This window comes from Brachycentrus maculatus, unplaced genomic scaffold (genome assembly GCF_059751285.1).
Source record: "Brachycentrus maculatus isolate JH-2025_06_01 unplaced genomic scaffold, ASM5975128v1 h1tg000238l, whole genome shotgun sequence".
Classification (NCBI taxonomy): Eukaryota; Metazoa; Arthropoda; class Insecta; order Trichoptera; family Brachycentridae; genus Brachycentrus; species Brachycentrus maculatus.
Window position 1 is genome coordinate 1,617,512 of NW_028280989.1, and position 16,510 is coordinate 1,634,021.

Sequence of the window (16,510 nt, forward strand, 5' to 3'; positions counted from 1 at the left end):
GACCAATTGTGGATATTACATTGATACAAACTTATAAAAATAACATGCATGTGGATATCAATCATATACTGGCAAGGAGTAGAACCCGCTGGTAATGGGATCCTGGACCTGCATATGTGTATATAATAGGATATTATGCTTCCACTTATCATGGATTCTAGTCTAGAGGTTAATTGTAAAACAATTCGAGGTGATTTTTCGCAAAAATGGGACTACGGTAATAAGCTATGCATTAATGAGCTAACCTACAGTTTCCTTGAGGGATGGGAAAAGAAGATAGATTCCCTAAAAATCTCATACATGTAATGTTACAAAAATATTACAAAACTAATTCGACTGTAGCCATGGAGCTAACCATAAAATTGATTTAGATGAAGTCATATTTGACATTTTGAGAAGATTTCAAAACGACGGTTTGATGGAACAAGATTGTATTTATTTTTTCTGTGAGATGTATATTTTAATTTTTTTTTTTAAATGTTGCACGAAAGCTTAGTATCACAAAATTAGATGAATCTTTATTAAAAAAATAACAATCTACCCCAAATTATAGCATAAGTAATCAAGTACTTCCCTAACTGTTTATAATAGCAGGTACATTTTCGAACATGTGAATCCCGCCATTACCGCCATTTTTGTTGTATGGTGTTGTTGATTGTTGAGCAGACGGGAAACGCGGTTTTATTTAGCGAAACTTACGCGTATTTATTTGGTTGATTTAATTATTCCAATATGTCTTCTATAGGTTTAGACAAGGAAACATTTTTTCGCCGTTTAAAACGATTGTACGCGGCATGGAAGGTCAGAAAGCGTTAGGATGCAGTGAACAATAATAATGTGTTGCGTTTTGACATCTTAAAAATGTGGTTTTTACCTTACAGAATGCCGAATCTACACCTGATGATCCTCTTTCCAAGATGGATTGCTTTGTAATAGCTCTCGGCGTCGATGAGGACACTCTTTACAGCAAATCAGCATCTTTACATGTATGACATTCAATAGTTTGTTTTATGCAATAGCTTAAGTCATTTAACATCCTTATTTTTTTTTCAACCAAAAATATACAGCGTTGTATCGTTTGAATTACACATGTTTGATGTGCTTATGATTCTACGATCCTCACTTTCATAATTTTGGCTATGTTTCATATTGTTATTTTATAAATCTCAACTTCAAGTACAAACTTGTTTCGTAGTTTTTCACGGTATAATTTTAATTATGTAAAATAAATATAGTTGAAGAAGAGTTCTGACGGTTTGTGCAATATAAATTTTTCAGATCTGGTTATATGGATATGAGTTGTCAGACACCGTGACAGTATTAACTGAAAAATGTATCCTATTCCTAGCCAGCAAAAAGAAGATAGAGTTTATGAAACAAGTTGATCAACACAAAGAAGAAGATATTCCACAAATTAAATTGCTAACAAGAGATAGGGTAAGTAATGCTTTACATTATTTTATTACTCGACCAACAAATCTGAATGCTGCGATAATATTCTCTCTAAAACAAGCCACTGAAAAACAACCGTTTTTCCTTTTTTTTAAACAGTGAAAACCATTGCACTATGTTATTTATGTTTTTGTCAGTCTACAGAACATCAAATTTTTCAGTGCTTTCTTTTATATACTGGTAATCTTTTGTTAAATATGTCACAATATGTAATTATGTTACTAAATGAAGGTTAATAATGCCTTTTGAAAGTATTGTTCTCACTGGTGGGATTCAGCCGGTTCGCAATCGCCGTGCCTAAAATTTTTGGAGTTTGCGGAACTGATCCTTAACCCTTTGTTGTCACACAATATTCTGATTGAGATAATGTATCAGAGCATGCTTGGTTTACTTGGTGCGCCACATTGTAAAAATATTTGAACCTCACGAAGAGAAAAAAATATTGGAATGATGAAAAAAAATAGTGGAAAAATTCAGTTAGGTTATTGCACTTAGTAAAAAGAATATTGTGAAAAGTATACGCTTCAAAAAATGTACAAGTAAACAATGTTTTCCTTTCTATAACTTGGGAACTTCACATGGCCAGGAGACATTTAATACATTAAAGATTACACATTCACAGTGAAGCGCCCTTGAGGTATTTTTTTACGAAAATGGCGCTATATAAGTTATCCAATTTTATTATTATTATTATTATTAAAAAAATGCGATAGAAAATCACTATAACATTGTTTCATTACTTTTAATGACTTTTAAATCTGTACCTACTATTATAATTAGAGTATACTGAGTTAGTATGTGAATGTTCTATTTATGTGCAGAATAAAAAACAAATAAATGTAAAAACTATTTTTTTAATGGGGTGGGGTAGGGGTAGTACCTAAAGAGCGAACCGGTTCTTGAATATTTCCAATCCCATCACTGATTGTTCTCAATATGCCCGTGTATTGATTTTAGAATGATAAAGACAAGGCAAATTTTGAAAAGTTAATTGAAGCGATAAAAGAATCCAAAGAGGGGAAAACATTGGGAGTGTTTGCGAAAGACACGTATACGGATGAGTTCTTCGTTGCCTGGAAGAATGCCCTGAAGAAGGAGAGTCTAGAAAGCCTGGATGTGAGTCTCCCCATGGCGCAGCTCATGGGGCCCAAGGAGGAGAGTGAGGTGCTCAACGTGAAGAAGGCCTGTATGGTTACCGTGGATATATTCACCAAGTACCTGAAAGATCAGATTATGGAGATAATTGACTCAGATAAGGTAATATTATATTTTATTTTTTTCAAATTTTGATGTTAATTTGTAATCGAGCTTATTTTCCTTCAAACTGCATGTTAACCAATTTTCACTCATACGTGAATACTCCAGTTATCAACATGCAGTTTTGAAAAAATACAATAAATTGTATATGCCTACCCAGGTTATATAAAAATATATATAAATATGCTCAACATATTTCTTGATTTAATTGCACTTAGAAATATATAAAGCATTTCATCATAATTTGTGGTTGACTTCACATTGAAATATTACATAAAATATCTTGAATTTGATGATATTATCGATGAAAAAGTCTATTGAATATTTTTGTGCACTAAAATATATTTTATATATTAACCTTTTGAGTGCCGGTATGTAGGAGTGTAGCTGTGCACAGCAGGCCGTGAATTTTTAATAATTTTTAAATCTTATTTTTATAACTTAAAAACATTACACCTTGAAAGGATAATTAAATAACTTACCAAATTTATTCAATGTGCGATGTATTTGCTTCCCTTTACTTATATAAACATATTTAAATTTTTCAGAAAATGTCAGGGTTGTCACAACTTGTCACATATGTATTAAGATCGATATTTTTTTTTATTGTAAACTAAATTTTTTATTTATTTTTGTCCTTGAAAAGAAAATTAAAAGTCTTCTAATGTATGATATTGTTCAAAACACGTAAATCAAAAACACAGAAAACACACAGCAGAGTTGAAACACGGAAAACACAGTAAAGAAATGTACAAACAACACAGAAAACACACAAACAAGTTAAAAAATTGATAATTGTTCCGCACCAGTATCAAAAACTAACAAAAATCAATAAATCATGATAAAATTATTGACGCGCGACAGATATTAGCGATATACGCGCGAAAATTGACAACCCTATTTTAGTGACTCTATTGTTTGTCAAACGAAGCTTGTGAGTGGATCTCTGTAAAATCGATAATATCAGAAAACTGTAGTTTCATCTGTTTAGTGAATTACTACAAAATCATCCCAATAAATGTGTGTTACATTTATTAAAGTTACATTAGTTAAAGTCTCTGTGTGTTACATGTTTTAAATTTTAAAAAAAATGGGACATACGTATGATACAGAGGCTCAAAAACAAGCGAGAAAACTCGCTATTTTTCTATGGCCGGCCTGCTGGGCACGGCCAAGAATGCGAGATATCTCGCTCTTGGCACAGAAGCGGTTGAATATTAAAATCAAACTCATTTTTCTGTCTACTAACTTGTATATTACTGTTAAAAAAACACATAAAAATAAATTTCGTGACAATTGTTTCGCCTAATTATGGCATTTTCAAACTATTGTGACGATTGAATATCAAACAGTGTTTGATTTTAACATTTAAAATATAAATTAAAATGGAGTTCTACAAATTAAACACCAAATCTGTAAATAAACTAAAATGTATTGTTCATTTTTTTCTGCAGAAAGTTAAACATTCCAAATTAGCAGAGGGAGTCGATTCGGCCATATCTGATAAAAAATACGTCACCGGAGTGGACTCATCTCTTGTTGACATGTGCTACCCTCCCATCATACAGTCCGGAGGGAACTACAGCCTGAAGTTCAGCGCCACTTCCGACAAGAACTACCTCCACTTCGGGGCCATCGTCTGCTGCCTCGGGGCCCGCTTCAAGTCCTACTGCTCCAACATCATCCGCACACTGCTGGTCAACCCCACTGAAGAGATGCAGGACAATTACAACTTCCTGGTCAGCCTAGAGGAAGAATTGTGCAAGAAATTAGTCGCCGGGGTCAAGTTGTCCGCTGTGTACGATGCGGGATTGTCGTACGCTAAGAAAGAAAAGCCAAAACTTGTCGATTCTCTGATAAAAACATTTGGGTAAGATTTTACTTGTTAACTTGTTGAGTGTGTAAATCTTTAAATAATAATTGAATAATGAGTGCCATTTTCATAAAATACTACCTCGAGGGCGCTTGCTAAACAAAATAAAGTAAAATATACAAATACTACATTTAACCCGCATGGGGTTGTTATAAAGATTTCATCAATATCACAGATACGAGTAAGTTAATGGGATGGGATTGAAATCGGAAGATGACCCGTTTCCTTGATAATTTCAAATTGATGGGATTTAATATCACTAAGTTCACACAACATAGCGTCATTAATAGAGTAGTATATTTAAAAGAGATGTAGCCAGTCTATCATATATATCAGTCATAGGCGATTACCCGGTTATTGAGAAAACTCGCACTTTTCAATGTACACTCTGTCATGGCCGTCCTTTCAAGGCCTCTTATTAAGAAACTAAAAGGGCATAAGAAGTGAGGATATGTAAAGTATTGCCAGTCCTAGAAAGCCACCATTACAATCTGGCCACACAACAATAGATAATATTGCACCAGCAAATTGTATCGTCACTTGCATGGTGATATTTTTAATGCGATTATGTTTTTGGTTTCAGGTTTGGAATGGGAATAGAATTCCGTGAAAGTTCCATGGTGATCGGGCCGAAAACCAACATTGTTGCTAAAAAGGGTATGATATTTAACATTCATGTTGGATTATCGGGCCTCACCAATAAGGATGCTTCAGAGAAGGAAGGAAAGGTTAGTACCGCTTTTCTATTTCACATTATTTTTGGTAACTTTTCAAGCAAACTATGTAAGCTATTGAACGGTTTTACTACATCTGAGACATAAAGCTAACTCTGCCACTACTTGGTACTACAAACGTTTGTTTATCCCAGCACAATATATTGTTTTTTGAACTTTTTCATTTCTATAAAGTTTTTTTTTTTTGTATATTTTAAGAAGAATGAGATTTGACAAATTAATATCATCTTATCATGGTATATTACTTTTTGCAATAGAGCGATAATTCTTCCAGAACATCACTAGGCCGCGTGAATATATTTTTTAATAGAAAATTCTAAAGATGGCAATGATTTTAGGTTTATGCGCTGTTTTTGGGAGACACGGTTCTAGTAAATGAAGATCAGCCAGCCGGAGTATTAACACAGTCTAAGAAGAAAATTAAAAATATTGGAATATTTTTAAAAGATGAAAACGACGACGAAGAAGAAGAAGAGAAAGAAAATAAATCTGAAATTTTAGGTGAATATATAATTTTTTCTACAATGATTTAAAACACTTTCATCTGATTTGGCAACTAATGATTTACTATTGTTATTATACTGTATTTTGAATGTAACTCCAGTAATTCTTGTGCTTACTAGGCACAGATAGGGCGCTTGTCCACTGCCCGGAATTTTACTGTCCAGCAGTCTGGACAGTAAAAATGAAATCAACTACGACAGTTTAGCGTGATCGAATTTACGCGCAATATGTTCACGCACCGATCAAGAGCTCCGATCCAAAGAAAGATGGACAAAAGCACAAACCAATCTAAGCCAATCATCGTTTTAAAACGCTAACTGACGTGCTGGACGGTAAAATTCCGTTTAATTCCGTGTAGTGGACAAACGCCCATATGCTGCCGCACAGTAAAATATCTCTTAGTGTACCAATAGTTTTTTTTTGTTTTTAAAGATAATTCAATATAATAAATATAGCCATAGAGCTTATTTGAGATTTTTTTACTGTATAAATATCCTGAAGGATAGCCTTCAGGATATTGTTAAAAAATGTGACTAAAATCATTGTTAAACATTGGAAACAAACATAACTTAGGAATGTATAACCTTTTATATCAGCTTCCTATGCAGTGCATAAGAAAATAAATTTACATTTTAACTTTTTAACGCATAAACCAGATGAGGAAGTTACATATCGCTCACTCCTTTCAAGAACGTCATAAATCAAAAAACTTGATTTTTCATGAGAATGTTTTTAAAGCTTAAAAATATAATACAATGTATTAAAAATAAATACATATCAAGCCACTTATTGAACTTTTTACTGTGCAACAGATCTTTTTAGGTAAAACCTGAAGGTTTTTTTTCCATTTGAAAAATATTTAGTATATTTGAAAAAATAATTAAGCAATATCTTTTCTTCAAAATACAAAAACAACACTTAAATATGTAAAAAATACAAAAACAACACTTTAATATTAAGTTAAAAATATGCCTATTTTCCTGGGATATAATACATTTTCTGGGCATTCCGAAAACATGCACAACTAAAAATTGACAATTTCTGATTTATGACGTTCTTGAAAGGAGTGAGCGATATGTCCAATAATAAAAAATAAAAAAATTTTATAAATAAATTAAAATTTTATATTCTTGTGATGTACACAAATGTGTTAATTGAACTGGTTTATGTTTTAAAATAGTAATCGAGGTGTGGCGGAATGGGGTTAGAACTTAATTACGCAATTAAGTGTACACATAAAGTGATTTATGCAAAATGTTTTTAGAATTAATACCGTGTTAATACCGTCATAAACTGCTATTTTCCAGTGTATGTACACCTGAATGTATGAACTAATTTGTGTTTTCTTGTTTTATGTATCATTCTTCATCGGATCCAAAGAAAATGGCGGTTAGTTGAAGGGGTACATTACTTTGCATGCTTAAATATATTCCATTAGTGTTCTCCGTATTCACACATTTCTCTTGACACAGGTCGTGGAAAGAGGACAGCCGTTATAGAGTCCAAGCTGCGTTCCGAGCATTCTTCTGAGGAAAAAAGGAAGGAACATCAAAAAGAATTGGCTATCTCTCTTAATGAGAAAGCCAAGGAGCGTCTCGCCAAACAATCAGGAGGAAAGGAGAGCGAGAAAGTGCGAAAAAATACTATTTCTTATAAAGGAGTCAGTCAAATGCCCCGGGAACCCGAAGTCAAGGAGCTCAAACTTTACGTTGGTAAGTTAATCAAACCTTAACTTCTTGTAGTATTTGAATTATTTATATTGACTCTAAAAAGTTAATTTTGTTGAGAATTGTAATTCTTTTATGGGTTTTGTAGTCAGTAAAAAAAAATTAATTCACCCCGGTCAAATTTTATTTAGTATTTCTAAACATATTGTTGTTTGTTAATTTCTGTAATGAAGTGATTAGCGTGTTTGGCTATCAATGCAACGGGTTTGATTTCCTGGATTGGTAATTTCTTCATTCTAATATTTATTTTATTACCTTGGACTGGTATCTAAAGTGCAGTGCTCTAAGCACCATTGGGTAAGGATAATGGTCAGAAAAAGAATAAACATGCAGAGTAAATTGAATATCAGTTAATGTATGTTTTTTTTATTCCGAATATTCCAGATCGAAAATACGAGACGGTAATTCTACCTATATTCGGAGTACCCGTTCCTTTCCACATATCCACCATCAAGAACATCTCCCAGTCGGTGGAAGGCGACTACACTTATCTGCGTATCAACTTCTTCCACCCCGGGGCCACCATGGGGCGGAACGAGGGAGGCCAGTACACACAGCCGGATGCCACCTTCGTCAAGGAAGTGTTAGTAGACTATCACAAATATTTAATTATTTTGAAAGATACATTGGAAATTTGAAATGGTAATGTAAAGTTCATTTTTTTAATGTTTAAATTCAATTTTTTACTCTTCTGAAAACAAAGGAATGGTTAAAAAATAAATCCAAGGGTGCTAAAAGTCATTTTTGTTGTTTTTTTTAAGGTAATTTATTTTATTTTTTTTAAATAAATCATTGACATTTTTTTAAATATTGAAAGTTCTGAATGAAAACAGTGAAAAAGCAGAATATTGCAATATATATTTTTCAATTATGGCAAATTGGTCTTAAATTAATTAGTTATTTTTTGTACCCAATCCGACTGCGAGCTGATTAATATTTTAAAGAATAGCACATCTATAGTGGATAATATTATTCTTTCTAAGGCTTGTTTAAGGCTAGTATTATTCTGTCTAAACCATCTTCACTTTGTGGTAAAGATCTAGCACGTCATCTGTAGTATGCCGTGGGGGAAAATGAAAGATCGAATGTTTTCTTTTTCGCAGAACATACCGGAGTACAAATACCAAGGAACCTGGTGAACTCTCTCCCCCATCCTCCAATCTCAACACGGGCTTCAGATTGATCAAAGAAGTTCAAAAGAAGTTTAAAACCAGAGAAGCTGAGGAAAGAGAAAAGGAAGATCTGGTGAAACAAGATACACTTGTTCTGTCACAAAATAAAGGAAACCCTAAACTGAAAGACCTTTACATTAGGCCAAATATAGTTACTAAGAGAATGACAGGTGAGCTTTTACTTTGAATTGACTACTTAATGCTCGTGAACGGGATTGTCTGCATTCCATTTTCCGCTTATCCGATTCAACTTGTAACTGGCATGTGCCATGTTTCTAGTACATATTGAGCACTTATAAATCCATGCATCCTCGTACATTATCTTAATGATGAAATATTATTGTCCTCAGGTTCATTGGAAGCTCATGTGAATGGTTTCCGCTACACTTCAGTGCGTGGAGACAAGGTTGACATATTATACAACAATATCAAGAATGCGTACTTCCAACCCTGTGATGGCGAAATGATCATTCTACTTCATTTTCACTTGAAGCATGCCATTATGTTTGGTAATTCTACCATTAACTTTTTAATAATAATATAATAATACATATTTTTTTTAATATTCAATTTCATTGAAAAAATTACTCTTCCAAATCAAGATTTTACAAAAGGGAGGATTTGAATGTTATTCACTATAAAAATGCAGATCAACAATGTATTTGGACAGAATAATGTAAAAATGGTGCCAATGTATAGCATTTTACAAGATATTGCAAAGGCCTTCTAAACATAGATATTCAAAGTAAATTCTACCAAATAGTGTATTGTAAATAAATGATGAGTACGTATTGTGCGCAGGTAAAAAGAAACACGTGGATGTGCAGTTCTACACAGAAGTAGGAGAGATCACCACCGATCTGGGCAAGCACCAGCACATGCACGACAGGGACGATCTGGCGGCCGAGCAGAGCGAGCGAGAGTTGCGACACAAACTCAAAACCGCCTTCAAGAGCTTCTGCGAGAAGGTAGAGGGCATGACCAAGCAGGAAATCGAGTTTGACACGCCTTACAGGTAAAGCACTAAGCTGCTTTATACAGCTCATACAAGCTCTTACCAAGCGGAACTCTTAGGTTGGAAACAATGAAACGGGAGTTTGTGTTTAGTGCGTGTTTAGCTGCGTCTTGAAGAGGTTCATTTTGTAAAACATTTGCTCGTTTGTATTTTATTTAAAAATAAATCTTTTCAAAACCAGATGGAGATAAAACGCAATTTACACTTACTTTTTTTATACGAATACAAATTGGGTCATAACGCGGTTCAAGCGTCACAAAACATAAATCAAGCATTCAGAGATGGATCTGCTAATGAAAAAAATGCTTAATGTTGCTTTCAAAAATTTTGTTCTCATAATTTGACTATTGTCAACGAACCTAGAGGAAGACTAAATTGTTCATAAACTCCAAAGATCAAGGTAATAACCCGCAAAGCCTCTATTAGAGGCTTGTCTGCAGGTGGGATAGAAAGGATAGGGAAGGTAAATGTGAAAAATACATTACAAATACCCAGACTAATCGAAAATAAATCTTTCTTGAATTTATTTTGCATTTGGCGGGAATCAAACCCTCGGCGTCAGTTTCGCAGTCGAGCGTCTTGATTGAATATATGTAATAAATAATATGGAAAATACAACATTTTGTTTTTTTTTTTAAAACTTTATTCAACTCTCCTTTCATTGTTTTTTCAACCTATACATTTGGAATAAATACTCATATACTGTATCACTCTTAGTTGTTGAAACTACATTACATTTATTTGTTTAGAGAGCTCGGTTTCCCCGGTGCCCCGTTCCGCAGCACCGTGTTACTGCAGCCGACCAGCGGCTCCCTCGTAAACTTGACGGAGTGGCCCCCTTTTGTCATCACCCTGGAGGAAGTAGAACTGGTCCACTTCGAGAGAGTCCAGTTCCATCTCAAGAACTTCGACATGATCTTCATTTTCAAGGATTACTCGAGGAAGGTCGGAATGGTGAACGCTATCCCTATGAACATGCTGGATCATGTTAAGGAGTGGCTCAAGTAAGTCATTATTTTAATTTTTTTGAAAAATATATTATTATTATACAGTAAAATCAAATTTTAAATTTTGAAAGGAATGTAATAAAATGTTGTAAAACTTGTGGTAAAACGTGGAATTTAACTACTTTATTTTCAATGGTACTAGTTTTATGTAAACGGTGTATGTTTGAATAGAAAATGCTAAATATATTATATGTAAGGTTGAATACGGGTTTAACTATTTTTACAATACATGTACTTTTATTTCTATGAACACTTTCTTTTCAAGACTCGAGACTTTTCTCTAGGAATTTTCACTAAACTGAATGTTTATAATATGTACTCCAATATTACTCTGGACCTGGAGGTCTTGCCTTCACATATTTAACAATCAGCTTAACATTGCACAAGTTTAATGTGGTGTCTTTTGCACCATTGGTTACGGATGAGGGAAAGAATGTACACATTTTCATTTCATGGCAATTTAGAACAGCAATATGGCGGTCATTTTTTTCTTACTGTGAAAGTAATGTTAGAAAGCAATTCTAACATTACGCACAAAAACTAGAACAAACTGTGTAATAATTTTAAAAGTGAAAAGTGCAAAATAACTCATAAAACTGATCAGCTGATTGATATTTAACACCTACAGTATATGTAATATGTTGATATTTAACACCTACAGAATATGTAATATGTTGGTATGTATTTGTGAGTAAAACCAGGTTACTCAAAAAAATTATCAGCAACACACAATACAATTGAAATTATTGTCAATTTCAGTTCCTGCGATATCCGCTACTCGGAAGGTATCCAATCACTCAACTGGACCAAAGTTATGAAAACTATAACTGATGATATTGAAGGCTTCTTTGAAACTGGCGGTTGGTGCTTCCTCGATCCTGAATCCGATGAAGAAGGAAAAGGGGCGCAGGTGAGATATCTCACATTTATTTTTAATATAAAAAATAAATTATGTAATCAAAATTTTACTATTAACAGTTTCAGCTAAGTCTTACTTGAATTTAATCTACAAACCCGATGACAAACTTCTTGATTCACAGTTTATCAGGATGTATATATAATATATATGTTTATATATAAATCCTGATAAAAATATTACTTTTATTTTTGTATGTATCTTAGCAAGAGAATCAAATAAACATAAAAAATCTTTTTAATTTCAGGAAGAAGACAGTGAAGATGAAGATGAAGCGTACAATCCGACAGATGTGGACTCAGTAGAAGAATCGGATGATGATTCTGAGTATGATTCGGAAGCATCTGCCAGTGATTCCGATGAGAGTGAAGGTTTGTTTTATTTATTTATACACCTACACCTGTATATATATACACACACACACACACACACACACATATTATGTGTTCAGATCTTCAAATGCATAATCTGCCATTAAACATCAAGGACAACATAGCAGGCACCAGATACCAACTGGTCCTTTCCTTCATCTGCTTTGATGATATTACTCGGTCATCATTTGTTGGTGAAAATCATGCAACCGTTTTATTTCTTCCGTATTGATATCCCAGATATCTCAGTCCGTGAAGTAATTGACCTATTTGAAACCCAAAATTTTTGTTGATAGGGTTTTTTCTTCGTAATTTGAATGTTTGATCACATGCCGAAATCCCATATCCGAGGTTCCACTGTAATGTAAAATCTTTTTGTATTTGTAATATTAATTTTTACATAGAATTGGGATCCGAAGAGGAATCAGGAAAGGACTGGTCGGATCTGGAAAGAGAAGCCGCAGAAGAAGATAAGGAGAGGAACTACGATGATGGGTACAAAGGGGGCTCCAAGGGGCGCCCCGGGGCGGGAGGGGGGAGCCGTCACGAGGAGCGCAGCCCCAAGAAGCACAAGCACGCCTCCAGCTCCTCCAATCATAAATCTTCCAAACACAGGTCAGTTGAAACTGTTAATTATGCTTTTTTGAATTGCAATCTCTCATATAAATGCATAAATGTAGTGAAACCTCTATTTTACTTTTATTTTAGCTGTCCCGTTTATTTTATTTTAAATATAGATGAATACTTTGCAAATTATCAAATTAATCAACATTTTATCAACTCTATAAGAAACAAAACATATATGTATGCTAAAAAATGAATGTTTAAAAAATCTGTATTAGTGGACATGTGGTTTCATGTAATTTTGATTTTCTTCAACCGTTCTAATGAAGATTGAAATGTCTTCTGATTTCTTCTAAATTAATTAGCTATACAGGATTTTTTTCAAATTTTAAGTCAGTTGATTGTTTTGTTGTGCAAATGGTCAAAATTGATTTAACCTTTTTAAGAAATATTTTTTGATGGTTAAACCTAAAATATGAAATTTCCCGGAATATGTTGCGAATCAAGTTCTCAAAATATTGGTACAAGTTAACCGGTGATGTTTATTACAATTTCTCAGTCCGTCGAAAAGCAAAGACCGACATCACAAGTCCTCTTCACACAACAGCAGCAGTAAGTCTTCATCCCACCACGGCAGCGGCGGCAAGTCCTCTTCCCATCATAGCAGCGGCGGCGGCAGGTCCTCGTCCCACCACGGCAGCAAGTCCTCCCACTCCAGCCCCACCAAGTCCTCGCACTCCAGCAACGATCGCAAACGCTCACGCGACGACAGCAGAGACAAGAACGGCCACAGCTCCAAGAAGCACAAGTGAGTTTGTGATGCCTTCATTGTATTCTACTTTGTATAAGTAGCAAAATTATCTTTGCCTTTTTATCAATATGTTAGTGTGGATCAATATATTGTAGTAGTGTATGTATTGATCCATACTACTCACCTTGCATAAAACAATATAAAATTAAAATCCATTCATTATAACTTATCTTGAGGTAGTATTTTACGAAAATGGTACTATATAAATTATCCAAATTTATTATTATCTCCCTCGAAGAATCGTACACCTTTGTGGCAGCTTTTACAAGTAGTCCACACGAATTAAGCATATTTTAAGTCAAAACCTCGGAATAAAATTGATAGTTTTAATTTTTGGTATAAGTATTCCTCGTGTGTCTGCTCCCCCCACAACTCCCTAAATGTGTCCCTGTTTGTGGTTTTTATCATTTTTCACAAAAACGGTTAAAGTCGCAAGAAAATTATCCAAGACAAAAATAACCACCAATTATCTAAAAAAACAGTATTTATTTTATTTTGATACAACTCTGAAATATACCTTTACAATGCATACAATTTTTTTTTTCTTAAAAATATCCTTTGGACCCACTTTACTGGATACATACATAACTATAAAAGCTGTGACAGAATGATCAACAAAATATTTAATCTCAGTGCATTTATCTACAAAATAAAACAAGTTTTATTATTATGAGAGAATTAGTTCAGGATTTACAGCTTGCAGGGTCCTTCATCGTAAGACCTTTTCACACTGCAACCTTTAAGTTAGGTCTGGGCCAAAAAAAAAATATATATCTTTTGTCAATTAATTGCATTTTCTAGATAATTTAACGGTGATAATTTTATCTTAGACTATTTTCTCATAAAATAATAATAAAAACCACAAATAGGGAAACATTTAGCGGGATAGTTAGTGGAGCAAACACCGGAAGGGTGGGAACATTTCTAGGGTCCTGAGGAAAATTTATGCCAAAAAATTAAAATATAAAAAAAAATTGAGGCTGATGTCTAATTTCCCTAAACTAAAGCCATTGCTGACACCTAACACATACATATATCCCATTATGTATATGTAAATTTGTTATTGCTAATTATTTGTTTATTAAAAATACTATCTTTAACTCTATCCACGCGGCTCGCATAACCGTATGTGTTTTTACAAAACATTCCCCACACGCGGCTGACATAACCGTTTGTGTTTTCACTTAGTTTCCAAGTTTCAAACCTCAGTTCAACTTGGAGGGATTTTTTCATGGTGTGGAACTTTGGATAAAATAATACGTCGATCCTTGGCCTTATGACATCTGTTGAAATATCTGACTAATAATTTGTAACATCGCAAGGATAAATAAAATAACAGATCCCTGATTTTTCTTGCGGTCGGTAATTAGTCCACGCCATAATCATGCACTATATCTGTCTCACTCTCGACGCTACGCATCGCCAGTGGGTAAGAGTGACACACGTGCTTTGATTTATTTATGTTAAGATCTTATTTGTTTATATTACGATATATTTCAAGAATAATGTGACACAAGTGTATTATAGAGTACCAAAAAGGCACAATGATTCCCATCGAACGTTTTTGTTTAGGAAAATAAATCGTTTCTTAACTAAATACATGATAAAAGTAATCATTTTAAAAATGGCTAAATACCGCCGCGTACGGGCGTCTCTCAGGAACAAAGTTGACGCGGTTAAAAGGTTAAATATGTTTTTTTGAGGCTTTTATTTGGAGAGATTTCGCATAGACAATCTGAGCTGAAATTTGTTTTTCTTTTGTTGCAGGAAATAAATCATCACACTTGAAACATCAACTAGTAACAAAAATAATGGAGTCTGTACCAGTATCCAACTAATGACACAAATTCCAACTATTTATTCTCTGCTATTACAATGAATGCAGTAAACACTTGCTTATGGCAAGTTCGAAAAAGTGGAAACATGACTATAATGTTGTTTTTAGCTTTATTATCTTCAGTTATGGTAAATAAAGCAAATTAAGAAAGGCTATTTTTTTATGTATACTTAATCTGTATTTTTTTTTGCAATATTTTTTTCTTCTTTAACTTCACTATTCCGTAAAAAATAAAGATTATTTAATTTAATTTTTGGTAACATTAACTTGACAATACGGATCGACAATCGGTTTGGAAATGCGAAGTGGATAGAAATAAAAGTACAGAAGTAATGTTATCTTCACTACGTAGTTAACTGGTTAGTTTTCATTGTAATTTTAGCCATGAACTCAAAAAGGACTCGAGATAAAAGCCCCTTAGGGTCAACGAAATGCAACTCGGTTCTCTGCAATAATAATTGTTAATCATTGATTGATAAAGACCAATATTTAAAGTTACGTAAGTTAGGTTACATTTTTTAACCTAAGGGGTCAACCAGTTACTTGCATATGCAAGTAACTAGTGATTGGTGCACTAAAAAAAATATTTAAAGTTTGAATGATGGAGGTAACAGCATATTGATCCATTCAATCCTACTGGTATTTAACGATGAATTAATAACTATTACATAGGATTTTGAATGGATTTATTCCTAAATCCTTTGAACACTTCTACTTTTTTATAACCCAGTTTCAATGCTACATTATCCGCAAACAATAACACGTGATGTTAGTTGAACAAAGTGAAGTGGACTTTATTATACAGATGGCGTTACAGTATGTAATGCGTCTAACTGTTAATATATGTAATGCGTCTTAATTAATATAATTTTAAACTTAAAATATGTACAATTAAATAATAATTTTGGTGTTTACCATTGTTTATGTACCTTGTTTGTTTTGTGAAATATGTTGAAAGTTTTTTGTAAAAGCGTTATTACAGATTTGTTTTTCAGACTGATTTTATTTTCAGTTGAAAATTACTCAATTACATAATTTACAATAAACATTGTCTAATACATTGTTGTTTATTTTTTCACCCGCTGAAAATTGTTTTTTATAATCATTTAACCCTTAGTACTCTGATTATTTTTTATTATCTTCCAGCAATTCCTTGGTTAATTTTCCAGAACAGATTAACTGAAATTAGGTTAATTTAGTATGATTTTTTTTAAGAAGAGACGGGAACGTTTTGAAACCAGTAAACTGATATCTCGATTGATAGTTTTGT

General features: G+C 33.4%; 1 protein-coding gene across 4 annotated transcripts; it reads left to right on the top strand.

Annotated features, from left to right (window-relative positions):
* Positions 1-622: 622 nt before the first annotated feature.
* dre4 (SPT16 homolog, facilitates chromatin remodeling subunit dre4) lies at positions 623-16,297 on the top strand. 4 transcript variants are annotated; one of them, XM_088264765.1, is made up of 19 exons: positions 623-801; positions 882-986; positions 1,279-1,437; positions 2,410-2,709; positions 4,164-4,579; positions 5,166-5,310; positions 5,655-5,817; positions 7,201-7,209; positions 7,293-7,532; positions 7,932-8,130; positions 8,651-8,889; positions 9,070-9,228; positions 9,521-9,734; positions 10,484-10,738; positions 11,501-11,651; positions 11,905-12,028; positions 12,433-12,643; positions 13,152-13,400; positions 15,171-16,297. In XM_088264765.1, the coding sequence occupies exons 1-19, from the start codon at positions 733-735 to the stop codon at positions 15,175-15,177; spliced, it is 3,414 nt and encodes a 1,137-aa protein (XP_088120891.1). In that variant the 5' UTR covers positions 623-732; the 3' UTR covers positions 15,178-16,297. The 4 variants fall into 4 exon arrangements, with proteins under 4 accessions (XP_088120891.1, XP_088120893.1, XP_088120892.1 ...); XM_088264767.1 differs by lacking the exon at positions 7,201-7,209; XM_088264766.1 differs by lacking the exon at positions 15,171-16,297 and having other exon boundaries at positions 13,152-13,404.
* Positions 16,298-16,510: the final 213 nt, after the last annotated feature.